The sequence below is a fragment of the Saprolegnia parasitica genome (assembly GCF_000151545.1).
Source record: "Saprolegnia parasitica CBS 223.65 unplaced genomic scaffold supercont2.62, whole genome shotgun sequence".
Taxonomy (NCBI): domain Eukaryota; phylum Oomycota; class Saprolegniomycetes; order Saprolegniales; family Saprolegniaceae; genus Saprolegnia; species Saprolegnia parasitica.
This window is the reverse complement of record NW_012156456.1, coordinates 27,764-51,495: the sequence shown is the minus strand read 5'-3', so window position 1 is coordinate 51,495 and position 23,732 is coordinate 27,764. Positions and strand designations below refer to the sequence as shown.

General features: G+C 60.0%; 10 protein-coding genes across 10 annotated transcripts; 5 read left to right on the top strand and 5 right to left on the bottom strand.

Moving 5' to 3' along the window:
* The first annotated feature begins 81 nt into the window (after positions 1-81).
* On the top strand, positions 82-3,750 carry SPRG_10493 (hypothetical protein). Its single transcript, XM_012350143.1, has 9 exons — positions 82-538; positions 585-1,776; positions 1,827-2,403; positions 2,444-2,622; positions 2,675-2,797; positions 2,845-3,074; positions 3,119-3,251; positions 3,291-3,541; positions 3,591-3,750. Exons 1-9 carry the CDS (start codon positions 87-89, stop codon positions 3,682-3,684), a joined length of 3,231 nt encoding a protein of 1,076 aa, XP_012205533.1. The 5' UTR covers positions 82-86; the 3' UTR covers positions 3,685-3,750.
* A 202-nt stretch (positions 3,751-3,952) lies between these two features.
* On the top strand, positions 3,953-7,234 carry SPRG_10492 (hypothetical protein). The gene is made up of 11 exons (XM_012350142.1): positions 3,953-4,201; positions 4,247-4,430; positions 4,471-4,633; positions 4,680-4,818; positions 4,866-5,345; positions 5,389-5,536; positions 5,590-5,723; positions 5,774-5,821; positions 5,873-6,817; positions 6,867-6,965; positions 7,012-7,234. The coding sequence occupies exons 1-11, from the start codon at positions 3,980-3,982 to the stop codon at positions 7,213-7,215; spliced, it is 2,766 nt and encodes a 921-aa protein (XP_012205532.1). The 5' UTR covers positions 3,953-3,979; the 3' UTR covers positions 7,216-7,234.
* Positions 7,235-7,598: 364 nt separating this feature from the next.
* On the bottom strand, positions 7,599-9,148 carry SPRG_10491 (hypothetical protein; the record flags this gene model as incomplete). The annotated part of the gene is made up of 2 exons (XM_012350141.1): positions 7,599-7,810; positions 7,870-9,148. 2 exons carry the CDS (start codon positions 9,146-9,148, stop codon positions 7,599-7,601), a joined length of 1,491 nt encoding a protein of 496 aa, XP_012205531.1.
* A 393-nt stretch (positions 9,149-9,541) lies between these two features.
* SPRG_10490 (ornithine-oxo-acid transaminase) lies at positions 9,542-11,211 on the bottom strand. The gene is made up of 6 exons (XM_012350140.1): positions 11,103-11,211; positions 10,999-11,049; positions 10,879-10,951; positions 10,149-10,829; positions 9,878-10,091; positions 9,542-9,825 (listed from the first exon to the last, which is right to left on the bottom strand). Exons 1-6 carry the CDS (start codon positions 11,178-11,180, stop codon positions 9,585-9,587), a joined length of 1,338 nt encoding a protein of 445 aa, XP_012205530.1. The 5' UTR covers positions 11,181-11,211; the 3' UTR covers positions 9,542-9,584.
* A 988-nt stretch (positions 11,212-12,199) lies between these two features.
* SPRG_10489 (hypothetical protein) lies at positions 12,200-12,793 on the bottom strand. Its single transcript, XM_012350139.1, has one exon. It carries the CDS (start codon positions 12,781-12,783, stop codon positions 12,208-12,210), a length of 576 nt encoding a protein of 191 aa, XP_012205529.1. The 5' UTR covers positions 12,784-12,793; the 3' UTR covers positions 12,200-12,207.
* A 580-nt stretch (positions 12,794-13,373) lies between these two features.
* On the bottom strand, positions 13,374-14,069 carry SPRG_10488 (hypothetical protein). The gene has a single exon (XM_012350138.1). It carries the CDS (start codon positions 14,044-14,046, stop codon positions 13,474-13,476), a length of 573 nt encoding a protein of 190 aa, XP_012205528.1. The 5' UTR covers positions 14,047-14,069; the 3' UTR covers positions 13,374-13,473.
* Positions 14,070-14,352: 283 nt separating this feature from the next.
* On the top strand, positions 14,353-16,955 carry SPRG_10487 (hypothetical protein; the record flags this gene model as incomplete). The annotated part of the gene is made up of 1 exon (XM_012350137.1): positions 14,353-16,955. The coding sequence occupies one exon, from the start codon at positions 14,353-14,355 to the stop codon at positions 16,723-16,725; it is 2,373 nt and encodes a 790-aa protein (XP_012205527.1). The 3' UTR covers positions 16,726-16,955.
* A 299-nt stretch (positions 16,956-17,254) lies between these two features.
* Positions 17,255-18,684, top strand: SPRG_10486 (hypothetical protein). The gene has a single exon (XM_012350136.1). It carries the CDS (start codon positions 17,280-17,282, stop codon positions 18,624-18,626), a length of 1,347 nt encoding a protein of 448 aa, XP_012205526.1. The 5' UTR covers positions 17,255-17,279; the 3' UTR covers positions 18,627-18,684.
* A 1,103-nt stretch (positions 18,685-19,787) lies between these two features.
* SPRG_10485 (hypothetical protein) lies at positions 19,788-21,274 on the top strand. The gene has a single exon (XM_012350135.1). The coding sequence runs from the start codon at positions 19,871-19,873 to the stop codon at positions 21,194-21,196; it is 1,326 nt and encodes a 441-aa protein (XP_012205525.1). The 5' UTR covers positions 19,788-19,870; the 3' UTR covers positions 21,197-21,274.
* Positions 21,275-21,870: 596 nt separating this feature from the next.
* On the bottom strand, positions 21,871-23,270 carry SPRG_10484 (hypothetical protein; the record flags this gene model as incomplete). Its single annotated transcript, XM_012350134.1, has 2 exons — positions 22,387-23,270; positions 21,871-22,357 (listed from the first exon to the last, which is right to left on the bottom strand). Exons 1-2 carry the CDS (start codon positions 23,205-23,207, stop codon positions 21,871-21,873), a joined length of 1,308 nt encoding a protein of 435 aa, XP_012205524.1. The 5' UTR covers positions 23,208-23,270.
* Positions 23,271-23,732: the final 462 nt, after the last annotated feature.

Sequence of the window (23,732 nt, the reverse complement as noted above, 5' to 3'; positions counted from 1 at the left end):
GACCCACCGATAAAAACCTACTAGGTGGACCATGTGCTGTTTTTCAGTAGGACCCCGTACGAGGCCGTTTCATGAAACGCTCCACCATGGACGAGGTTGACGAGGATGAGGTCCGGCGGCAGGTCGCGGTCGCGCTCTACCGCCATGAGAAGGGCCGCGCGCTTGCACTCAAGAAGCAGCGCGATATCCGGCGGGCAGCAGCGTTACAGACCGCCAAGCTTCGTCGGCGCGAGGCTGCTTGCTGCTCCGAGATGGCGGCCGAGGACACAGCCTCCCGCGCCGCCCAAGCCTACTACTTTGGCCTCCTCCGCGCCGAGGCCGAGAAGCGCAAGTACGACGAGGAGCAAAAGGTTCTGCAGCTCGTATCGGCAGCGCGGAAAACAGCCAAGTCGGCCGGCGCGGTCTTGAGCACGCCAGGCGCCCGAGGCCTCGAGCGCTTGGAGGTCCTGCGCCAGCGCACGGCGACGATAGAGCGCGACGCGGAGCTCCGACGCACCATGCGCCCTCCAGGACTGCACCTCGAGGCCCTTCGCGTCCGGTACCCAACCCACTGTACTTTCCGCGGAATGACTTTTTCCCGATAGAACGCTCTTGGCCGCGCACGGCACGGACCACGCGATCGAGTGCTTGGAGCGCGCCATCCACGAGCAGCACTGGCCCGAGATGCTGCATTTGCTGGCGACGACGCCGAGGCTCTCGGCCGACTTTGAGACGTCGACGGGCTACACGCCGCTCGTCATGGCGCTGTGCCACTGCAAGCCCAGCATTGCGCGGACGCTCTTGAGCAAGCACGGCGCGTCGCCGCACCGCGAAACATCAGACGGCAAGACGCCGCTGCTCGCGGCCATTTGGGGCAACGACGTCGACGGTCTTCGGCTCCTCGTGCAGGATTTTGGCGCCAACGTCCGCGCCGAGTCGACGCACTACGTGACGCCGCTCCTCTTTGCGATCGAGAAAGGCCGGCTCGCGTGCGTCCAGCAGCTGCTCGCGTTTGGCGCGGACCCGAACGACGCCAACGTCGAGGGAACCACGCCTTTGATCGCAGCGACTCTGGCCCAGCAGATGGACGCCATCGAGGTGCTTGTCGCCGCGGGCGCGCGCTGGGAGATTCGCGGCAAAGACGACCGGACGGCGCTCGAGTGGGCGATCCGGTGTCAATTCCACGCCTTCCACGACCGGCTCGAGCTGCTGCGCTTCCGTCCGCCCACGCAGAGCACCGATCGCGATGCAGCGCGGCGGCTGCGCGAGCGACGCGCCGACACCGCCATTGCGAGCCGAGACGTCGAGAGCCTTTTGGGCATGGTGCGGCGCGGCGAGGTGAGTCCGAACTTTGAGGGACAGGCGCATTGCACGCCAATGCTCGCCGTCTCTCGAATGGGCACGTTAGCGCAGCTGCAGTCGCTCTTGGCCCTCGGCGGGCTTCCGAATCAGCCGAATCAGCTCGGCCAAACACCGTTGCTATCGGCGTGCGAACGCGGGCACGGCGACATGCTCATCTGCCTTGTGAACGTCGGTGCGACCTTTGCCTACTGCGACTTTCGCGGCCACGATGCATTTACACATCTCAAGGAATTTCCCGACTTGGTGAGCCAGTGGACGCCGTACCGCCGGCAGTTTACGACCGCGCTCACACTGGGTACGCCGAGTCGCCTCGCCACCTCGTCGGTACCGCATCCGTTTGGAATGCGCACCGAGCTCCGTCCCGAGTCGGCCGACATTCTTCGAGTGGCGACGCCGCAGCTGCAATCACCGCCCGAGGACCCGGACGTGCTGGATGTGCGATGTGCGATCCATGGTCGACCTACCACTGGCTCAACATCGCGTAGGCAAATACGCAGCACAAGTGGCAGCTGCAGCAAACGGGTCTGCGCCAGCGACCGGGGAAGCGCCGCGTCTTTGAAGAGGAGCGACACAAGGTGCTGAAGGCGCGGCAAGCCCCGCGCCGGAACGCACTTGCCGTGGTCCAGCCCGACCCAGAAACCGTTGCCCGGCCTCTCTGCGGCAACTGCGTCTTGGTCCGCGCCACGGCCTACTGCCAAGAATGTAGGCTCGCCTACTGCGACAAGTGCGTGATGGAGCGCCATATTGACGCCGACGCGCGTCACCACAGCACGGGTCCTATTACGCCCGAGGACATTTGCCGCGTCAAGCCGCCCAAGCCGTCGGATCCGCCCGAAGCGCAGCCCCTCTCCAAGAGCGTCAACCAGTCGCTGGACGCCATCGCTGCGCTGCGGACGCTCTTAAGCGCGTCGTGCGAGCCGTCGAGAGCAATGACGCCGGACATGGACCCGGAGATCAAGCTGCGGCTGCTGCGCGACCGCCGCGAGGACGAGCGGCGGCGACGCGAGGCCCACTTGACGTTGAACGTACCACAGGTCGCGGCTTCCACCGCCGCCGCGCAAGGTGCGATCTGCGATCGGGCGTGCTGCCGACCTCTCGGTAGGCTCGTCGCTCTTTAGCAAGCCGAGCGAGATACGGCTCGCGCGCACGTATACGCAGCAAGGCAAGTTTACGAAAGCCGAGGCCGTCCTCCTGGACGCATACAACATGCAAGTTGCATCGTTTGGCGCGACGCACCCGCTCGTGGGCAAGACGCTGTACGAAATGGGTGTCGTCTCCAGCGTACTCGTGCTTGTAGTATAGTTTACCCCAGTGGAAAGATATCTCTGCGCAGGCAAAAGGCGAGACGCGCGAGAGCAGTGCCAAGCTGCTCGAATCGATTGCGTGCTTTGAACAGCACCTGCCGCTGGACCACAACGATCTCCTCCAGTCGACGAAAGCTCTCTTCGAGTGCTGGGTGCAAAGAACCTTCTCAACTCGGACGAAAAACGGCGATGGTGCTAGAGCAACGGTCGCGAGTGGGGTCTCTGCGCAGCGTTTGCCAAAGGGCTGAGTATCCAGCGACGCGATGCGCTCGGGCCCGAACACCCACTGACGCTGGAGGCGATCGCCCTTCGCGCGAGCTACGATGCGCAGTGGGAGCTGCAACTCATGCTTCGCGAAGATGCTCGGGGCCAGCGGCTTCTCGACATTGCCACCAACGGCGCGTCGTACGTCGATGCGGCGCAAGGACGGTGGGCACCTACACGACGCACAGCCTGCACCTTCTGTTGGATAGGCGCCACTCGCAGTTCTTCAAGCTATTGACGAGCCCCAAGACAGAAGATGTGCAGCGCTTCGTTCGCTACGCCGACACGACGCTGTACGCCGTGTACATCGAATTTTGGCTCGCCGTCCACGGCTTCCACGTCGTACGTCGTGCGTTCATCCACGTACCTGAGGCGGCGTAGGCGTGCGACGCGAAAGCGCCAGGGTTCCAGCCATATATTGCCGCGCGGGACCTCTTCAAAGCCTTCTTGAAGACGCAGCGCATCAAGTGCACGACGGCAACGCTGCGCAACGAGATTCGCCAGTGTCTTCGCGGCGAGACGAAAGAGACCAAGCCGATTCGCGACATCTTCAACTGCGTCTTCGACCTCGTGTTTCAAACGACGTGGAAGAGCGTCTACCTCCCGTACCTTCAGACGCCTGACGGCATGGCGTGCGTCCTGCACTTGCATTTCATCAAGTTGATCACACATGTGTACTAGGTGGCACGAGGCCGAGCACAAGGCAGCCATCGACGAGTACAATGACCTCGTCGCCTCGGGCTTGCTGGAGCCACGCACGAGCCCACTCGGATAGTTGTCCAAGTTGCACTCGAATAATTTAAAGATGTGCATCACAGACCTTTAGTTAGTCGAAACCGCCACATGTAGTCGATTTCCATGGACTTGCGAAGAAGCCGTTTCCGTGTCGTTCGAATCCGTAACGCCCGTCCCTCGTTTTAGTGACCTCTGTCGACCCATGTCTATCCGTATACTCTATAAATGTATGTCTTTGAAAGGTTAAAGTGGAAAGGTCGCTATTGGCATTCCGAGCCGCTAAGATCTTCCTCGGTCATAGTGCAAGTGGCCAGGAACCGCTGAAGCCGCAAGCGATGGCCCTCTTCAGCGCCCGTGGCTTGAGCAACTTTATCAGCGAGATCCGGTCGTGCACCAACGCCGACGACGAGCAGAAGCGCATCGATAAGGAGCTCAACAAGCTGCGCCAGAAGTTCACGCAGTCGGGCCAGCTCAACTCGTACGACAAGAAAAAGTATGCGTGGAAGATCATCTACATCTACATGCTCGGCTACGACATTGACTTTGGCCACATGCAGGTACATCCTCGCCTCGTCCGCAGACGTAGCTCGACGCGAGTCTAGGTCATCAATCTTGTCTCGGGCGCCAAGTACTCGGAAAAGTGTTTGGGGTACCTCGGCGTCTCCATCTTGCTCAAGAGCTCCGACGAACTCATGACGCTGGTCGTCAACTCGATCCTGAACGACCTCACGTCGCCCGACGCCGCGTTCCAGTGTCTCGCGCTCTGCTGCGTCGCCAACCTCGGCGGTATGTACAATCCATCATGGTGCGATGCCAACCCGCGTAGGCATGGAGCTCTGCGAGACGCTGGCGCCGCACATTGTCAAGCTGCTCATGAGCTCCAGCAGCATCTGCCACGTGCGCAAGAAGGCTGCGCTGTGCGTTCGCCGCATCATGCCCGCGATGCCCGACGTCATCATGCCGGACGAGCTCGAGCCGCGTCTCCAAACGTGCGCCAAAAGCGTTGTGGATGCATCTTCATGGACGAGTGGGTAGGCTCATGGAAGACCGCCACTTGGGCGTCGTGACGTCGGCCGCGAGCTTGCTCCAGATGGCGCTGACGCAAACGCCCGGCGGGTACAAGTCGCTGATTGAGATTTGCATCGAGCGCCTCTCGCAGCTCGTCATGAACAAGGTGCGTCGACATTACGTTCGACTCGATGTAGAATGAAACATGCGTAGGCGTGCCCGCGCGACTACATGTACTACTCGACGCCGTGCCCGTGGCTGCAGATCAAGCTCCTGCGCATTCTGCAGACGTACGGCATGCCGGAGGACCCGCGCTTGGCCGAGAAGCTCAACGACACGCTGCGCAAGATCCTCGGTCGACCGAGCCCAGGCAAGGGCGCCAAGAACAATGCAATATACGCCGTGCTCTTCGAGACGGTCAACCTCGTCATCGCCCAGGGCAAGAAGGCCGACCCCAAGCTCCACGAGCAAGGCATCCAGCTCCTCGCGCGCTTCATCTCGGTGAGCGAGCCCAACATCCGGTACATTGGCCTCGACTCGATGAACCGCCTCGTGCGCCTCGACGGCGTCTCGGAAGCCATCAAGGAGCACAAGGCGACCGTTATCTTTTCGCTCAAAGACGCCGACAACAGCGTGCGCCGGCGCGCGCTCGACCTCCTCTTTGCCATGTGCGACCACTCGAACGCGCTCGAGGTGCGTGGATTCGTGTCGACTTCAATCGACTTTTTCGCGTTAGATTGTGGGCGAGCTCGTGACGTATCTTGCGGTGGCCGACGCGAGCATCCGCGAGGAGATTGTGCTCAAGGCCGCGATCCTTGCCGAGCGATATGCCAAGGATCTCCGCTGGTACGTGGACACGGTCCTCCAGCTTATCACGATCGCCGGTACGTTGCCATCCATATATGAATCCAGAACATGGATGGACTCTATTGTGTAGGCGCCGACGTGCCCGACGACGTGTGGCACCGCGTCGTGCAGATCGTGACCAACAACGAAGACTTGCAAAAGTACACGGCCGAGGTCATGTTCCGCGCGCTCGAGCCCAAGCACGTGGACGAGACGACGGCCAAGGTACACACACCACCGAGGATCGACGTCCCGACCTGTTGCCATATTTGTAGTTTGGCGCGTACGTTGTCGGCGAGTTTGGCTACCTCATGGTCGAAGATGTACGTGATGCAATTCATTTCTGTGTTGCTTGAATTAACAGACGTGGGTAGCCCGACATGTCGAGCCAGCGCCAGTTTGACGTGCTCTTCCAGCACTACTCAACGAGCTCGCTCGCGACCAAGTGTCTCATCTTGACCGCGTTCATCAAGATGGACAACTTGTATGAAGACATTCGGCCGCGTGTGCTTGAAGTCTTCAAGAAATGCACGTCGCACGTCGACCTCGAGACGCAGCAGCGCGCGTGCGAGTACTTTACGCTCCACCACGCGGGCGACGACACGATGAAGAGCGTGCTGGAGCCGATGCCGGTCTTTCCCGACACGCGCGAGTCGGCGCTGGTCGTGCGCCTTCGCCAGCAGCAGCAGGGCTCCGAAGACGACGGACCCGGCGCACCGGTGCGCGACGAGCCGCTCGACGGCAGCGAAAAAGAGAGCAGCAATGGCGGCGACCTCCTCACGATTGACAGTCCGATCAAAGGCAACGTCATGGGCGGCGCGGGCGGTCTCCGCGCCCCGACGCCCGTCGACATTTTCGGCGGCGGCCCGCCGAGCGCCGTGGACCCGGCCCAGCTCGCGTCCTGGTTCAACAAGATTGTAGCGACCAACCAAGGCGTGCTGTACGAAAGCGACTTGATCCAGATCGGCGTCAAGCAAGAGTTCCGCGGGTCGCAGGGCCGCTTGAGCCTCTTTTACGGCAACAAGAGCGCGTGCCCGCTCACCAATGTCTCGGCGAGTGTCAAGCCCGTGCCGTTTCTGCGCGTTCAGGCCGAAGAGCTCGCGCGTGAAGTCGGGCCCAAGCAGCAGCTCAAGCAGCAGATCATGCTCGAGTGCATGCAGCCGTTCGTGTCGCCCGCTGAGCTCAGCGTCGCGTTCACGCTCAACGGGTCGTCTGTTGCGTTCGACGTCAAACTGCCGTGTGTCGCGACCTCGTTCCTTGAGCCCGTGAAACTCTCGGGCGATGACTTTCAGAAGCGGTGGGTTGCCCTCGAAGGCCAGGTACCAGCGACAATGGCTACGAGCTCGGCAGCTAACGACGCTTGACTAGGGCCGCGAGCAGCAAGACGTGTTTGTTGCGGCCAACAAGATGGACGTGCAGGCCAACGTCAAGCTCCTGACCGAGGTCATGAAGTTTGGCCTTGTCGAGGTACTCTCTTCTCGAGACTAGGGGGGTGGGACCCATCGTTGCATAGGGCGGCGATCCGTCGGGCGGCCTCGCGCTTGCAGCGACGTTTCGAACGGGCACGACCGCGCCGACCGGCGATAAGATCTCGGTTGGGTGCTTGGCCAAGCTCGAGAGCAACCCGCAGGCCAACTCGTACCGCCTCACGGTCCGCGCCGTGCACCCGGACGTGAGCATCGCGCTCAAAAACAACATCAAGGGTGTCCTCGCCTAGTTTGCGTTCGACTAACTACACGTTTTTATCGCTCGTCAAGCTCTTCGAGTAGCACTACAAAGCACCGGTTGAGTCGGTCGCCAGCTCGGTGCAACAACCACTTGATTCGTCGCTGCCTCAACTTGAAAGCGGTTCACGGCAGCTAACCGACAGGGCCTACGCGGAATCGTATCTTTTGATTTGCAGTTGATGCGATTGATTGGTCCGTGTCAAGCCAATCAACGGTACCAAAAAACGATCCAAGTGCAGAATTCGTCGCCATTTAGTGCTGTTTCTCTACGAAGCCCACTTGGGAGCGGTGAAGAGTTGCAATCATCGCTCAAAACGGACTTTGATACAATTTGTAGACACTACGAAAACATGTAAAAATGATTCACGGGCACTCAGACAGCCGACGCGTCGCATGCCGGGCTCGCAACGACAAAATAAGGATTCTTGACAAGGACCATGAGATTGCGCGCGGCGGCCTCGGTCGATGACGGTGCCAAATGGGAGTCCAGCTGCACCGAGACGCCGGCGCAGGTCGCGAGGGCGTCGAGAAGCGCGTACTTGCCGGCCGTGTCGATATCGTGGTTGTCGCTCAAGTCGAGATAGACTCTGTGCGGGCTGCGTGCGCCACGAAGAGCAGCACAAGTGGTGCCGTGCTCGTCAGACAGCAGCTCATGACGGAGATGTGACGGACGCCACGGTCGATGCAGTTGCGGAGGCTCGATGCGACGACGTCGAATTGGCGATCGCTCCATTCGCACTCGCTCAACGACACTGTCTCGAGGGCGGGCGCGCCTGCCAAGAGCGCCATGAGCGCATCAAGCGCTGCGTCGGAGAACCACTGAGCGTCCCCGATACCGACGCTTCGAAGTGCTGGAGTCCCCTGCCACGTCCCTGGAGCTACGTTGATGGCATCGAAGGCGCAGCTGGCCAAGTTGAGCTCGTACAGTGCGGGGAAGCGCGGAAGCACATCCAACACGACGCCGAAGTCGAAACTGGCCGAGATGGAAAGCGACATCAAGCGCGTGCTGTGCAAGAGCCGCTCGATGAAGCGCTGCTCGGCGCGATAGCTGGTGATGCGTAGCTCCGAGAGGTTCTCCAACCACGGGCCATCGACGTCGTCCAGTGGGGGAGTGGGGTCCAGCACGAGATGAAGGCTGGTCAGTGTGTGCGCTGCAGCGAGAAGAAGACAAACGCTGCCGTTGACTTCTTCGGCTTCGTTGAAGTACGAAAAGTCCAAATGCTCCGCGTGCCCGGACGCCAGCCACGGTTGGAGCGCAGCAGCGCAGTCGGTCTCTGGAAGCGACGAATGGACTCGCACTCGGCGTACGTGGTGAGCTGGTGTCGTAACAGCCGCAAAGATGTCCGGGACAATCAAATTGTCGCTCAAGACAGAGACCTCGTTGAGGCCCTTGCACAACTTCAGCGCACTGCAGAGAACGGGCAAGTCCAAGGTCGGTTCGATAGCGCGCCCGTCATCGTCCACTTCGTCGCCGATTCCGATGAGCGTGAGTTTGTGTCCCCACGTTGCAGCGAGCCACGCAAATGCGTCGAAGCGTCCGTCCGACGGCAGGCGACCGGGCGGCACGAACGTCCACTCGCGCATCCACTTGCCCACGTCGTCTACTTCCATCTTGGGGAACATGGGCATGGCGTCGACAACAACTGCAGCGGCAGCAGGCTGAACGTCGTCCAAGCTCAAGCAAGGCCACAGGTAGGATAAGCAGTAGTCATCGCTGCTCGGGTAAGTGCTAATCGCCCATCGCGGCGCCCGAAGCAACTGCAAGAGCGCCGCGAGAGGCGTGCAGAGACTTGGCGTGTCGAGGCCGTGGAGAAAGGCCAAGACGTCTTGCGGCGACGCCAAGCACTGGACGATGCTCATGAGGATCGGTTCGAGGCCAGCGACGGCCGTCGGCGCTGCAGCCAGGCGCTTCGCACCGCTCATCGAACGTTCTGATATGAAGATGCACTTTTGATGCGCTGTGATAGGCTGAAACGCCCAGCCTCGAATGGATTATTAACCAATGGCATCTGACCCTGCTGCGTGAGCAACTGGGACGCCTTTTGGTTTCGCTCGCAGCGGAAAGGGTGAACCGTCACGCGGACCGCAGGGCCGAGCTCGAGCGGCGGCGCGCGCTCCTCGAGGAGGCCGCCGACCAGCGCACAAGGCGCGGGATGCAGCTCGCGATACAGTACGACCGCATCGTGATGGAGCTCCAGGAACAGGACACAGCAGCCCACATACCGGTAGACAGTCTCTGCCCTCTGTGGTGGTTCGCTATGAGATCACGAACCAGTATCTATCTGCCCGAGGCATACCACTCGTCAAAGATGGACGTGTTGGCTAACTGGAATCTTCTTTCATAAAGGTATATACATGTCTATTCGATGGCGGCGAGGCCTTCCTTGAGGATGCGCGTGCAGTCCTGCATCTCCTCCTTCGTGATGCATAGCGGCGGAGCAAGGCGGATGATGTTGCCGTGCGTGGGCTTGGCCAAGAGGCCCTTGTCGCGCAGAAGCATGCAGAGGTCCCACGCGTTGGGCTTGCCCGCGCGCTCGTTGATAATGATCGCGTTGAGGAGACCGCGGCCGCGCACGCCCTTGCAGACGCTCGACGTCTTGCTACATATGTGCATGAGTACACATAGCGAGGTGCGCGAGTGTAGTTTCGTACGTGTATTCGGTCATGTCGGCGCGGAACTCGTTGCCGAGGACAAAGGCGTTCTCGGCCATCTTCTCTTCCTTGAGCACCTTGAGCGCTTCGATCGCGACCTTGCAGCCGAGCGGGTTGCCGCCGTACGTCGAGCCGTGCTGGCCGGGCTTGATCGTGAGCATAACTTCGTTGGACGTCAAGACGGCCGAGACGGGGTACATGCCACCCGAGAGCGCTATCATATCGAAAGTCGTTAGTTTCGGCAAAGTGGCATTCAACGATATGGACGTACCCTTGCCGAGGATGAGGATGTCGGGCTTGACGTCGTCGTAGTTGACCGCGAGCATCTTGCCCGTGCGCGCAAGACCGGTCTGCACTTCGTCGGCAATGAAGAGCACGTTGTGTTTCTTGCAGAGCTCCGAGACCTGGCGGAGGTAGCCATCCGTGGGCACAACGACGCCGGCTTCGCCCTGGATCGGCTCGACCATGAAGGCGGCGATCGTCGGGTCGCTCTCGAGCTTCAAGCGGAGCGCCTCAATGTCGTTGTACGGGACCTTGTCGAAGCCGGGCATGTAAGGGCCAAAGCCGCCAAACGCATCCGAGTCGTCCGACGACGAGATCGCGCTCATGGTGCGGCCCCAGAAGTTGCCGTTGGCGAAGATGACCTTGGCCTGGTTCTGCGGCACACCCTTGACATCGTACGCCCAGCGGCGCGCGAGCTTGATGGCGGTCTCACCGCCCTCGACACCCGTGTTCATGGGCAACACGCGGTCGTAGCCAAAGTAGTCGGTGACAAACTCCTCGTACTCGCCGAGCACATCGTTGTAGAACGCGCGCGACGTGAGCGTGAGCTTCTGGGCCTGCTCCGTGAGTGCGTTCAAGATGCGCGGGTGGCAGTGGCCCTGGTTGACGGCCGAGTACGCGCTCAAAAAGTCGTAGTACTGCTTGCCATCGACGTCCCACATGTGCACGCCTACGCTATGCCATCAGACTCTCGCTTCAACATGCGGGCCTGCACGTACCCTTGGCCTGCTTGATCACGACCGGGAGCGGGTGGTAGTTGTGGGCACCATACTTGTCTTCACGGGCCATGAACTACATGGTTGTCAGCCTCCATCGCTCTTGGCTCGCACAGCGCGTACCTCGGCGGCCTTGGCACTCGTAGCATGGTCGTTATGGCTGTGGGCAATCGTCTACATGGAGACGTGCATGAGCCATCAGGCTGCGGCGGTAGGCCATGGCGTACCTCGACGGCGGCAAGGCCGTTGGGCGCGCGGACGGCCTTGAGGAGAGCGTGGTTGTGGCGGGCGACGGCGCGGTGCATCTTCGTGTGTGGTGTTCAAGCCAAATGCAAAAGTGGCAACCGCCAAGCAATCTTCGAAAGAAATCCTTCCCGTCGTGTGGGCGCCAGTGTATTTTAATGGACGTCCCATAGAAAACCGTGTCATTTTCGTTGCAAGCATAATAAAAATGCGAGTTCGAACTTCGAAGGCAGCGAGGGGATGCCATTCGCCAGCTGGTTGGTTGACTTCAACTTCGAAGTTGCCGTTTTCCATTGCAAAGTATTTAAATATATAGCTACTTGTATGTACCCAGCCGAAATAGTATCACGGTGTCGTTCGTGTGCGACAATCCCGCTGATCTGAGAGACTTTTTGAGAGACTTTTCGAACGCAACCAGCTGGACCCCGCGGTCCCGCGCGAGTCCGTCGGGCTCGGAGCGTGACCATGCAGATGGGCCCAAGCGCGTACATACGTATCCCTCTCTCGCGAATGGGTACTGCGCCGAGTCGTTGGACGACATAGCTGTGACGGCATGGAAGGTGAATTGCTGCACGCGAGCGGCAGGCGTGGCACCGTGCCCGTCGGCGTCCTTTCGCCGCTGCCGTTGGACAACCGCCACATCGACGGCTACGTAAGTCCGGCTGCAACTGTATGCTGGTTGAACAAGATGCTGGCCACGTGGTGACGCATGGGCATCCGTCTCTTCCGCCCTGCTTGTGCGGCTGCTGCTCTTTGATTGCACCACCAGGATCGGCCGTGAGAGACTTTTCCAGTAATGGGTTACGGCAAAAGTCTCTCAGACCAAAGCTTCAATGTCGTCAGGCAGGCTTCAAGCAGACAACGGCAAGAACGAATGGATGGGCCTGAAGAGGTCGGCCTTGGATGGGAGCAGCTGCTGCACCCGAAGCGTGATGAAGCTCGAGGTGGCCATGGAAAGGCGCGTGCTCGCGTTGTTGTCCTGCTGCGTGTTGCCCCGGCCGATATCCCCATGTCGGCCGTTGCATGGACGAGCGATGCAGCATATCTGATGGTCATACGAGCGGCGACAAAGAGACATGCTAAGATCGACTACATTTGTTTCTTTGCCCAGTCGTCAAACATGACGCGGTAGTCGTCCAGCTGCCGCGTGAGCATCGCGTTCTCGTCGAGGAGCTTCATGTACGCGTCCGAGTGGTTCGCCGCCTGCTTCTTGAGCGCCTCAATCTCCTTGTCACGCTTCACGCTCTCTTCGGCCGCGCGCTGCATCGAGAGCGAGAGGCCACGCGCAAAGTCGTCAGCCGCGCGCTTGTACTGCCGGAGGCCGTAGTCCGCCTTGCCTTTGCGTGAGTATACTTTGGCCCAGAGCGGGTCGAGCTTCTCGGCCTCTTCGGCGTCGGCTAGCGCCTTCTGGAACTGGCCCAGCTCCGAGTATGCGGCCGACCGGTTGCTAAAGAGCGTCGCGGTCGGCTTCACGGCGAGACCGCATGTGTAGTGGTAGATGGCAGTCTCGTAGTCCTTGCGGTTAAAGCACGCATTGCCTTCGTCCTTGTGCACCGAGTCATCTTCGTCACTGGGCACATTGCGCCCCGACTTGTGCAGCTTGGAGAGGTTCACAGGCAGCTGCTCGGCCGCGTCGTCGCCGCCCCCGCCCCAGAGCCAATTCATCGGTCGTCGCAACCCGCCACAACGCCGGATACCGATCCGTAAACCATGTGACCAACGCTCTGCGGTTGCCGACCATTTAATTGCTGACACGCCGTCCCGAGAGGCAAGGGATGCTGCAAAGCAGGCTTCGCCACCGCAGCCGCCACTCTTGCTACGACAAATGTGGCCCCGTCTCTTGTCCTTGAGCTTGTGGGCTAGCATGGCTGGCCGCTATTGCCGTCACCGATGCACCGGACAAGCGGCAAGTAGTGTGAGCTACGAGGAGCAAAGAGCTTCCCAGGACGTCCTTGGTCAAGTGTCGAGGCTCGTTGTAATGTAAATATGACACGCTGTGCTACAGCGGCTATTACTTCGCTTGGTGTAGAGCCTCTGGGCCAAACCTCGGAGTCAGGACCAGAGGCCGTCGCAGTCTGGGCACACCAAACCAGCAAGATGGAAAAAGAGTCAGCGCCAAGATTCATAGAGGCGTCGCTGCAAGCGGTCGATACCTTGGTAACTTGGTACTACAAGGGTATGTACTCTTGCTTGGTAGAGCGGGGCGCTCATCCGCCAGACGACAACGACAGAGGACAGATAATGATGCACAAGAATGCGAGTACACAAATGTTGCATGGATTGATGGGCGTTAAATAAGATCTCCCGCCGTTTTCAGCGTGGCGCGCCACTAAATAGAGAAATGGGCACACGGTCTTAAATGACCACGATGGACGATTGACACTCGGAGGCAAAGATGTCGTAGAGCAACGCAAGGCGATCGGTCTTTTGCACCTTGGCCGGTGCGTCCGCCTCAATGTGGACGACCTCGAGCTTGCGCTTCCCGGCCGCCGCCGGTGCCTCGTTGCTGTGCCACTGCTGCACAATGTCATCTTCGATGGCCGTGATGAGTGCTTCTTCGAGGCGTCGCAGCTCGCGCTCCTTCTCGGCCTTCTTCGAGTTGGCTTTCCGCGACCGGAGGATGCGACGCGTTTGCCGCGTGAACTTTTCAATGTACAAGTCGGTGTAGCCAGCCTCCCGGAGCAGCGCCGCTCGTTCGTCGGCGGTCATGCGTTGCGCCTTTTGAGGCGTCTTGGTCGCACTGCAGCCTACTGCCACAGTGTGCGTCTGGATCGGGATGCCACGCAGGCCAATGGCGGGCCCGCCCGAGCGCGGGATAGCGCTGCCGCCATGGCCCACGGAGAACTCGTACACGGTCGCGTGCGACCAGGCCACGTGCTTGGCGGCTGGCCTCGCTGCGGACTCGTCGGTGCTGCTGGGCATGGACATGGCTGCTTGTTGGTGATTTCCGCTTTTACACCTTTCTTTTCAGCGAGCAAATTCTATTCGGATACGCGGGCCCCATATTAATATACTGAATGCTGTCTCTTCCACGTTTAAAATATACAATCTACACTGCATTTCGGTATGCGTATTTGAAAACACTGGTAAAACAAACCACGACGCTTGAAATAAATTGGCAATGGCGTTTTGGATCTTGAGAAGGTTTCCACAACCCTGGCGTCGGAATCCTCGTCAACGATTGGCCAAAACCCGTGGATTTCCAATGAATCTAAAAATAGATTGCCGCGCCAGATGCTGGCGCGTCCGTCCGGCGACGAGGCCACCGATGCGACCGTCCAGGAGCTCGTCGCCGACCTCGTCCGACCCGCGCATGGCAGCGACCGAGGCGAGCCCATGTACGCAGCGCATGCGCCAGCGACTATGGCTGTGGCGGTGCTGGCCTCGCTCACGCGGCTCGCAGCGACCAACACCCGCCTCCGAACGCTGGTCGCCGACGCGCTCAGCCCGCACTGGATGGCCTTCGCCGCCTGTCTCTACGATGCAACGACGTCGCTGCATGCGCTCGTATGCTTGGCGTCGTGCATAGACAACTCGCGCCGCCACCAGCGCCAAATGACGCGTGCGATTCCTGGTGTCGTCTTCCAGGATGCGTCGGTGATGCTGTACGCCGTGTGTGTGCCCGAGCGCGTCAACGCCGCGTACAAGCAATGGCGGCGGCGGCAGAAGGCACTGCGGGGCCATCGCGCGCCGCATGGTGTTCCGCCCGACGCGTCGGGAGCCCCGGCGCCGTGCTACTGCAACGCGTGCTTGGGCGTGCTCCAGCTCTTCCCAACATGGCGTGCGCACTTCTACGACCTCGACTTGTGGCGCATCGACGACGACAATGACGTAAGAATGACTCAGCTTCAAAAGCCTCCATCGCTCCGCGAGTACCTCGAGGTCGTCATGGCATTTCATGGCCGGCGATTCGAGCGTCATTTGCTGCCGCGGGACCCCGAGAACCCAAGCGCTGGCGGCTCTGCGACCTTGTATGCGCTACGCCTTCCTCTCAACCAAGAGGCCGACATCGAAGAAGAAGAAGAAGAAGAAGAAGAGATTTGTGACTTAGACGCGCGTGATGAAGATGGCTCCCTCGATCCTCGACGGGACATTGTCGCGCTCGTCGTTCACGAGGAGGTCGCCCTCGAACTACTACAGCTACAACACGACAGCGCAGAAGAGACGCCCGACGAGGTAGTACAATCGCCAATGACGACAAGTGACAGCCCGGCGATCGCTGCAGCCCCGGCGCCGGTGGTCGTCGTGCTGCACGAAGCCATGCAACGTGTGTCGATGTGCCGTTATGATGCGCGCCCTTCGGTGGTCGAACCCGTTTCGTCGCTCGTCGAGTACCTTCGATCGCTTCACGCCCTCTTCAAAAGGCTGGACCCGAACGGCGACGGATCGATCACGAAGCATGAGTTCATGGACGCACTCACCGACCACGCGACGCTCCGTGCGCAGCTCGAAGCCTCGTTCGGCGACCCATTGGACGGGTCGGCGCTGGACGACGATCGCCTCGAGATGGTGTTTACGCTCATTGGCGCTGGCCGCGACACTCTCGAGTGGGACGACTTTGTCGCGTACTTTGGCGATCCAATACGCATGGAGCGCGTCCAGCAGCGTGCATTGAGCGCCGAGGTGGAAGCCACGATGGCGTTTCTGCTGCGCTGCCTCGCCGACGACGAGACGTCCGACGATATCGTCGACTGCCACATGTGCTCCATTACCGTCTCGGCCAATGTGGACGCGCAAGAGCTGCGTCTCGAGGCATCGCGCCATGACGACGCTGGTGAGCAGCGGCGGTTCAGTGCCAGCGTGCCCCAAGCCTCGTTGTGCGTCCTCGGCAAATCACCGTTTGCGCTTCTCCAGCTCACGCCCGAGTCGCTGGAGGAGCTAGTGGCGCGGGTCGTCTTGTGCTATCATCCGCCGCATGCGTGCATGGCAGCGCACGGCGCACGACTCGCTCTGCGCGAGGTGCCGCATACCGAGGCCGCTGCGCCATCTCTTGTTCGTGCAATGGCGACGAAAGCATCGCCGACGCCGATCCCAGGTCTCTCGGCGTCCATGGTGGCGGCCATCGACCGGTGCAAGTCTGCACTCGAGACGCAGCTGCAAACCATGGCTTTTCTGCAGCGTGAGAATGCTGCGGAATTCGCGGTGGCGACCACGACGCAGCTGCGGCAGTGGATCGACCAGTGCAACGCGCGCATGACAAGCCTCGCCCAGCCGAGCGCGTTCCCGAAGAGTACGCACGCGCTTCGCGCGGCGGCGCGCGATCGGTGCCAGCAGATCCGACGCGACCTTATCGACTGCGCCCGCCGCATTGCCATGGTGGACGCGCAGCTCTGGAGCGCCGAGGCCACCATCGACCTTGTGCATGTGGTCGTCCGCACGCTACACGACGTGCTTCGCTGCAGCGCCGAGGTCCACTACTGGGAGCGTCGGGACGAGCGTATCCCGAGCCTCGGTCTCTCCAACACAGTGTGGGCCAACGGATACCCGGACGCGCTTTACCCAAAAGCAACCGAAGCGGCGCGAGCGGGGCAGAAGAAGCGCAGCAACAAGCTGCGGCGCGCCGTGCAGGCTGCACGAAGAGTCCACCACCAAGTAGTGAGCAAGTAGAGTCACGCGTACAATGGTAGCGTAGGAGGATATTAGAGCAGTCACGTCTGCAGTACAAGGGCAGTGGCCACGAGCGAATAATGGAGCCGCCCTATCACCGTGAGTAGCTCGACGACGCTTTAAGTCAGAGCCACGGCCGCTCGATGATAGCCTTGCCTCACGCACGCTTGTCGGTCACCAACCATTTCCAGCTACTTCCATATATCTCGGTCACCAACCATTTCCAGCTACTTCCATATATCTCCTACCACCCGCGTACCTTCTGGAGAGTGAAGGGAGTTGCATGCAGTAGCTTGCCGTGCAACGAGATCAGGCAAGTCTCGGACGTTGGACAAACCACGTCGAGGCCGGTGGCGCTTGTGCGAGGCGCCTCCGTCTTGGGCGACACCTTCCTGCTCGGTAGGTCTCACGCCTCATTACCTGCCACGTCGGTATCAACAGCAAAGCCGACCTCGACGGGGCAGATTCCACAATGCAGTCTCTCGATGCTGATTGGCCGATGCGTGATAGCATATCTTTCGGGTCGGTGGCCGCTCGCCAGAGAGCAAGTGGTCATGGCCCCCAATGTCGTCTTGCTCGGGAGCGGCCGAGCCTCGTACGCGGCTGTCGGTGTGCAGGAAAAGGACTATGAGGACGGCCTCGAGACCATTCCGCGGCCAGTTCTGGACGAGATCGTCGCCCACAAGCGGCGCATCTACTGGTCACTCTTCCTCCTCGAGGGCTCCGTCATGTGGGCCTACTACACGTGCCTCTCGGCGCAAGACTACTACCGCGCGAGCTTCCCGCACATTGCGTTCGCCTTTCTGACGACTCCGATTCTGACGTGGCCGCTCACGCTCGGCCATCTCGTGCAAATGTGGTTTGGCCTTGACAAGTCCATCGGCAACCGCCGCATGCGCGTCGTGCTCGGGTACGCTCTCTTCGCCGCCTGTGGCCTCGCGATCCTCGCCCAAGACTATCTGCATTTGTCCGAGACGGACGGCGCGGCCATGGTCTTGGTCTGCTTCGCGATTGTCGGAATCGCCCACTCGCTCGTCGAGCCCGCGTACTATGGTATCGCAGCGCTCTTCCCGGACGAGTCGTTCACGAACGCCGTCCAGCTCGGCAACGTCTCGGCCGGCGTCTTCAATATCACCGCGTCGACGCTTCTGCGCCTGCTCGTGGGCGGCGACAGCAGCACGCAGCTCGCGTTCTACCTCTTCATCTTCCTCCTCCTCGCCGTGTGCGCGGTCGCGCTCGTGGTCTACTGTCGCCTCGAGTCGCTCCACTGCGTCAAGTACCTCCTCGACCGCGCCGACGACGACCACCGCAAGCATGGCGACCCACCGCTGCCCGTGCTCTGGGCCAAGTTTGTACGCGTCGCGAAACTGCTTCCGAGCCCCATGGGCGCGCAGTTCCTCCTCTTCTTTTGCTCGCTCACGCTCTTCCCGGGCGTCGGGTGCTCGTCGGCGCCATCCGACCCGCGCTACGCCGACGCGATGACGTGGTTTTGCTCGCCCGGTATCGTGGGCGCCTTCAACTTTGGCGACTTCTTTGGCCGCCTCGCCTGCACCAAGCGCGTGTACGCGGCCGTCTCGCTGCGAGCGTGCGTCGCGTGGTCCTTCCTGCGCTGGGCGTGGCTGCCGCTGCTCCTCTTCGGCATGGCCTCCAACTCGAGCGTCTATGCCTTTGGCTCGTGCCCGCTGCTCGGCGTGTTCTGGCAAGTCGGCCTGAACTTTGGCCTCGGCTTCACCGGCGGCCTCTTCTCGACGCTCACGATGGGCTTGGCGCCGCGCCTCGTCGCGCAGGAAGACCGCGAGGCCGCGTCCGCGCTCATGGTCATGTGCCTCTTCCTCGGGCTCTCGTGCGGCTCGACGATGGGCTGGGCGCTGGAGAACAGCCACTGGCTCGGTCTGCTCTAGCACGCATTCTTGTGTCGATACGACTATATACGAACGTGTTCCGTGTTCATTACAAAGAGTTCGCATACGTATTATAGCCTGCATGCGAGGGAGTTGGCACGTGGACGTTGGGAGAGAGCTGTGCACGGAGAGATCCATCCCGCACTCGCCGAGGGATAGCTCGCTCGAGGTCGTACGCAGGCTCGTGTACTCGGACCACCGATAGATACGACGACATACAAATACGGCATGGGGCGCACCTCCATGTGATCGCTGGCTCTAGCGTCTTGACCGCGACGCTCGTGTCGCAGCAGCAGCGTCCACGGCGGCGTGTTTGTGCCGTCGGTCAGGCGGCGTCGCCGACAGCCTGCGCAGGCAGTTCATCGCGGCGGTGCAAAATTGGGTAAAATTGAAGTCGAGCTTGAAGTCGGCGACGGCCGGCACATGATAACACCGAGATCCGCGATCCTTCGACGGGATCGACCGTGTTGCATGCGCGTGCAAGGACGATCTTGCATTCGCCGGCGGCGGCGGCAAGGGATTCCGCGGGCGCGTCGAGACGATTGTGACCCACGGAGGAATCACTGGTTGCCGTGCACTCGAAAGAAAGGCCACATCGAATTCGTTGAGGCTCCCACGGCGTCGAGGGGAAAAAGAAGAGAGGTCCCACTTTCGTGCGAGCGCAAAGAACGGCCTCCGTGTAACTGATGACACAACCTTAGCACCAACTGAACGCGACTATACAAAGCTTGCCTTGCTAAACTGCAACCTCCAATGGTAGAGATGTGGGACTTTCTGCGGCCGATATTAGCCCCAGTGTTGCGTTTCAACCTCTTCGGTGTCTACGCGATGGCAGCGTCGAGAACGACAGCGTGTACAAGCGGCGGACAGAGGGGCACGGCGCGACCAAGAAGAGCAGCTTGGGATCGAGGTGGCCCACATCTTTGGGCCGCAACATTGATTAACAAACAAGCGCACGTCTGGGCTCGTCAGGTAGGTGACTTCAACACGGCAACCTGGTCTTCAATCTTCTGGCGGCCTCTGCCACCAGTCTGTTTGCTCCAAAGAGCGCAGAAGCGCGCCGGAGCCACGAGATTTGTTGACTAGATACAAGTGACTAATGTGCGACATGCCAATCATCTGGTTTGGCTACCAACTGGATCTCGCCTTCAGACGTGAGCAGACCGGTCGCTCGTTGTGGCCTCGTCAGACGCCGCAATTCGGCTCACATTTCAATTTGCCTCGACCGCAGTACATTGACCAGCATGACTGCGCCGTACCACGAAGCCGTCGACGTCAAGGAGAAGGACCTCGCGCTCGATGCCCAAGTCGGCGACAACGAGATCCCGCAGCACGTGCTTGACGAGATCAAGCTCCACAGCTCGACGATCTACTGGTCGCTCTTCTTCCTCGAAGGCTCGGTCATGTGGGCGTTCTACTCGTGCTTGTCGGCGCAGGACTACTATGCTAGCACCTTCCCCAACGTCCAGTTTGCCTTCTTGACGACCCCGATTCTGACGTGGCCGCTCTCGCTTGGTCACATCATCCAGATGTGGTTTGGCCTCGACCGCGCGCTCGGCAACTTGAACCGCGTCTACATTGGCTACGGTCTCTTCGCTGCCTGCGGCATCTTCATCCTCATCCAGGGCCAGCTCGGCCTCGAAGAGTTCACGGGCGCGACCCTCATCTTGCTCTGCTTCGGCCTCGTCGGCGCTGCTCACTCGCTCACCGAGCCCGCTTACTACAACGTCGCGTCGCTCTTCCCGGATGAGAAGTTTACCAACGCGATCCAGGTCGGCAACGTCGTCGCTGGCTGCATCAACGTCACGGCGGCGACGCTCATCCACTTGGCGGTCTCGGGCACGGACGTCAAGCTCTCGTTCTACATCTTCATGTCGCTTCTGCTCGTCGTGTGCGTCGGTGCCGTCATTGTCTACTACCGCCTCGAGAAGATCCCGTGCGTGCGCTACCTCCTCGACCGCGCCGCCGCCGACCACAACAAGCACGGCAAGGTGTCGCTCCCCACGCTTTGGGCCAAGTTCTTCCGCGTCAGCAAGGTCATTGTGATGCCGATGGTGGCGCAGTTCATGCTCTTCTTCTGCACGCTCACGCTCTTCCCGGGCTTTGGTATCTCGTCGGTCCTCAAGTTCAAGACGGTCATGTCGTCGTCGGGCGGCCCGTGGGTCATCTCGCCGGGTATCATTGCGCCCTTCAACTTTGGCGATCTCATTGGCCGTCTCCTCTCGACCAAGGCCGCGATCAAGTTCTTCTCGCTGCGCTTCTGCTTCTACTTTTCGTTCTTCCGCTGGGTCTGGCTCCCGCTCTTGCTCCTCGGCACGGCCACCAACTCGCTCTACTCGTTCGGCGACGCCGAATGGAGCGCGTACGCGTTCCAGGTCGTCCTCTACGTCATCCTCGGTATCACGGGCGGCCTCTTCTCGACCATCACGATGGGCATGGGCCCGCTTCTTGTGCCGCAGGAAGACCGCGAAGCCGCTGCGGCGCTCATGGTCATGTTCCTCTTCCTCGGCCTCTCGTGCGGCTCGACGTTCGGCTGGGTCATTGGCCACAACCACTGGTTTGGCTTGTAATTCCGTCCGTCGCGTCCTAGTGTGTTTATGACAACAAACATTAAACCCTTGTCATAATTTATGCTTTTTCATTGGTACCCCTTGTCTTATTCTTGACAAGAAACTATCGATTGGACAAATTGTGCCACGATTGCTGTGCGACTCGTACATCCAGTGTGTGCGAGTCGCACAGCAATCGTAGCGCCCTTCCACTTCGCTAGACCGTATTAACGTTAGTTATTTTCTTGTCCACGAAGAAATAGCCTAGCGTCATCTTGCATGGGTTGCCGTGCCGGCCTGTCTAGCGTTACCAAAGTTATATTACAGCCCGCTCACGTATACATGGGGCTCAGCTGCACCGTGCATTTGGGGCTTATCACTGATATGATAGACAGCGTCTATCAGCGCGAACCAGGGACCATTAATGCAGGATCCCGGCCACAAGTAATACCGACAGAATCACCTTCTTGGAGAACGTAAGGAGCTGTCGGATGACATAGGCGTCGAGGATGAGGTTCCCATCACTCACTGATGACGTCAATAGATTTCGCACGACTCGAGGCCCAGCAGCGCACGCCATGCATCAACGTGCACTCTCTAATACATTTGCAATAGACAATTTTCCGACATCACAGTATAAATTATGACAAGGGTTTAACGTTTGTTGTCATAAACACACTAAGACTACTTGCAGCTTACAAACCAAACCAGTGGTTGTTGCTGATGCCCCACCCGAACGTCGAGCCGCACGAGAGACCAAGGAAGAGCGCCATGACCATGAGCGCCGCGGCGGCCTCACGGTCTTCCTGCGGCACGAGCAGCGGGCCCATACCGATCGTGATCGTCGAGAAGAGACCGCCCGTGATACCAAGGAAAAGGTAGAGCACCAAAATGAAGACGTACGCACCCCAGTGCGAGTCACCGAACGCGTACAGCGAGCTCGTCGACACCGTCATGAGAAGCAGCGGCAACCACACCCAGCGGCAGAACGAAAAGATAAAGCAAAAGCGAAGCGAGAAAAAGTTGACCGCCGCCTGCGTCGACGCGAGACGACCGATGAGATCACCGACGTTGAACGGACCGACGACACCCGGCGAAATGATCCACGGAGCACCCGGCGACGAAGTGACCGAATCCAGCTTGAACGTCGAGGTGATGCCAATACCCGGGAAGATCGCCAGACTGCAGAAGAAGAGCATGAACTGAGCCACCATGGGCACCACAATGACCTTGCCGACGCGGAAAACTTGGACCAGAGCTGCGGCAGCGACACCTCGCCGTGCTTGATGTGGTCGGCCGCGGCGCGGTCGAGGAGGTAGCGCACGCACGGAATCTTCTCGAGGCGGTAGTAGACGACGACGGCACCCACCGAGATGACCAAGAGCATGGCCATGAAGATAAAGAACGACAGCTTGACACTGCCGGCCGGATCCGTGTCGTGGATACCACCGACAGCCAAGTGGATGAGCGCAGCCAAGACGACGTTGAGGACGCCGGCCGCGACGTTGCCGACCTGGATCGCGTTCGTAAAGTGCGCGTCCGGGAAGAGCGACGCGACGTTGTAGTAGGCAGGCTCGGTGAGCGAGTGCGCCGCACCAACAAGACCAAAGCAGATCAAAACCATGGTGGCACCCGCCGTCTGGCTCATGTCAAGGTAGCCTTGGACGATGATGAGGATGCAGCAGACACCAAAGATAAAGTAACCAATGATGACGCGCTTCATGTTGCCGAGCGAGCGATCGAGGCCAAACCACATTTGGATGATGTGACCAAGCGAGAGCGGCCACGTCAAGACGGGTGTCGTCAAGAAGGCAAACTTCACGTCCGGGAAGGTGCTGGCGTAGTAGTCTTGCGCCGTCAAGCACGAGTAGTAGGCCCACATGACGGAGCCGTCGAGGAAGAGCAGCGACCAGTAGATGACGCTGCGGTACTCCTTGATCTGGTCGAGGATGTGCTGCGGGATCTCGTTCTCGCCCTCGTCTTGGAGGTGCTTCTCCTTGACGTCGAGCGCTTCGTGGTAGTTAGCGTCCATGCTGTTGTCGTAAGGACGCAAATTGAATTGTGACGACCTCGGTGGTCGTCAAACGTACAGCCGTAGAATAACACGACTTTGTTGGAGCTTGTCGTAGCATCATCGCACCCAGGACGGCGGCAGTCTCGAAGCGCGTCCCACCGGTGTAATATTCTGGGTCGGGCCACAAAGCAAGGCCGCGCATGTGGCAATATTGAGGCCCGGGTCCGTGTTTACCGTTTCCTCCGCATAGACCGTAATCGGATCATCGCCACGCCAGTTACAGCGAATCACACATGTAGTGCCCGAGACCGTACAGGCACGCATATTTGGGTCCAATATATAAGTCTTGGGAGGTGGTGATTGTGCGATGTAGAGCATCACGCCATGCTCGCACTTGAAGTTGCTCGCTCGAGCCGACCCAGTCTGGGTAAATTGGCGACGAAACAAAACGTCATTTTTGCAGCCAAGCTAACGTGTAATTTGCCGAGCGCAGGTATCTGCTAGCGTCGAAAGTCGTCATCGGTGCTCTTGGCGATTCTGTCA

Bases quoted from the DNA above. Each gene is read 5' to 3' on its own strand.
- SPRG_10493 (XM_012350143.1), top strand. From the start codon at position 87: ATGGACGAGGTTGACGAGGATGAGGTCCGGCGGCAGGTCGCGGTCGCG. The intron at 3,252-3,290 runs GTACGTCGTGCG...GAGGCGGCGTAG, and splicing joins CCGTCCACGGCTTCCACGTC to GCGTGCGACGCGAAAGCGCC. The intron at 3,542-3,590 runs GTGCGTCCTGCA...CATGTGTACTAG, and splicing joins CAGACGCCTGACGGCATGGC to GTGGCACGAGGCCGAGCACA.
- SPRG_10492 (XM_012350142.1), top strand. From the start codon at position 3,980: ATGGCCCTCTTCAGCGCCCGTGGCTTGAGCAACTTTATCAGCGAGATC. The intron at 5,537-5,589 runs GTACGTTGCCAT...TCTATTGTGTAG, and splicing joins CCAGCTTATCACGATCGCCG to GCGCCGACGTGCCCGACGAC. The intron at 6,818-6,866 runs GTACCAGCGACA...ACGCTTGACTAG, and splicing joins GGGTTGCCCTCGAAGGCCAG to GGCCGCGAGCAGCAAGACGT.
- SPRG_10490 (XM_012350140.1), bottom strand. From the start codon at position 11,180: ATGCACCGCGCCGTCGCCCGCCACAACCACGCTCTCCTCAAGGCCGTC. The intron at 10,952-10,998 runs GTACGCGCTGTG...ACAACCATGTAG, and splicing joins CGAGTGCCAAGGCCGCCGAG to TTCATGGCCCGTGAAGACAA. The intron at 10,830-10,878 runs GTACGTGCAGGC...GGCATAGCGTAG, and splicing joins CGTGATCAAGCAGGCCAAGG to GCGTGCACATGTGGGACGTC.
- SPRG_10486 (XM_012350136.1), top strand. From the start codon at position 17,280: ATGGCCCCCAATGTCGTCTTGCTCGGGAGCGGCCGAGCCTCGTACGCG.
- SPRG_10489 (XM_012350139.1), bottom strand. From the start codon at position 12,783: ATGAATTGGCTCTGGGGCGGGGGCGGCGACGACGCGGCCGAGCAGCTG.
- SPRG_10485 (XM_012350135.1), top strand. From the start codon at position 19,871: ATGACTGCGCCGTACCACGAAGCCGTCGACGTCAAGGAGAAGGACCTC.
- SPRG_10488 (XM_012350138.1), bottom strand. From the start codon at position 14,046: ATGTCCATGCCCAGCAGCACCGACGAGTCCGCAGCGAGGCCAGCCGCC.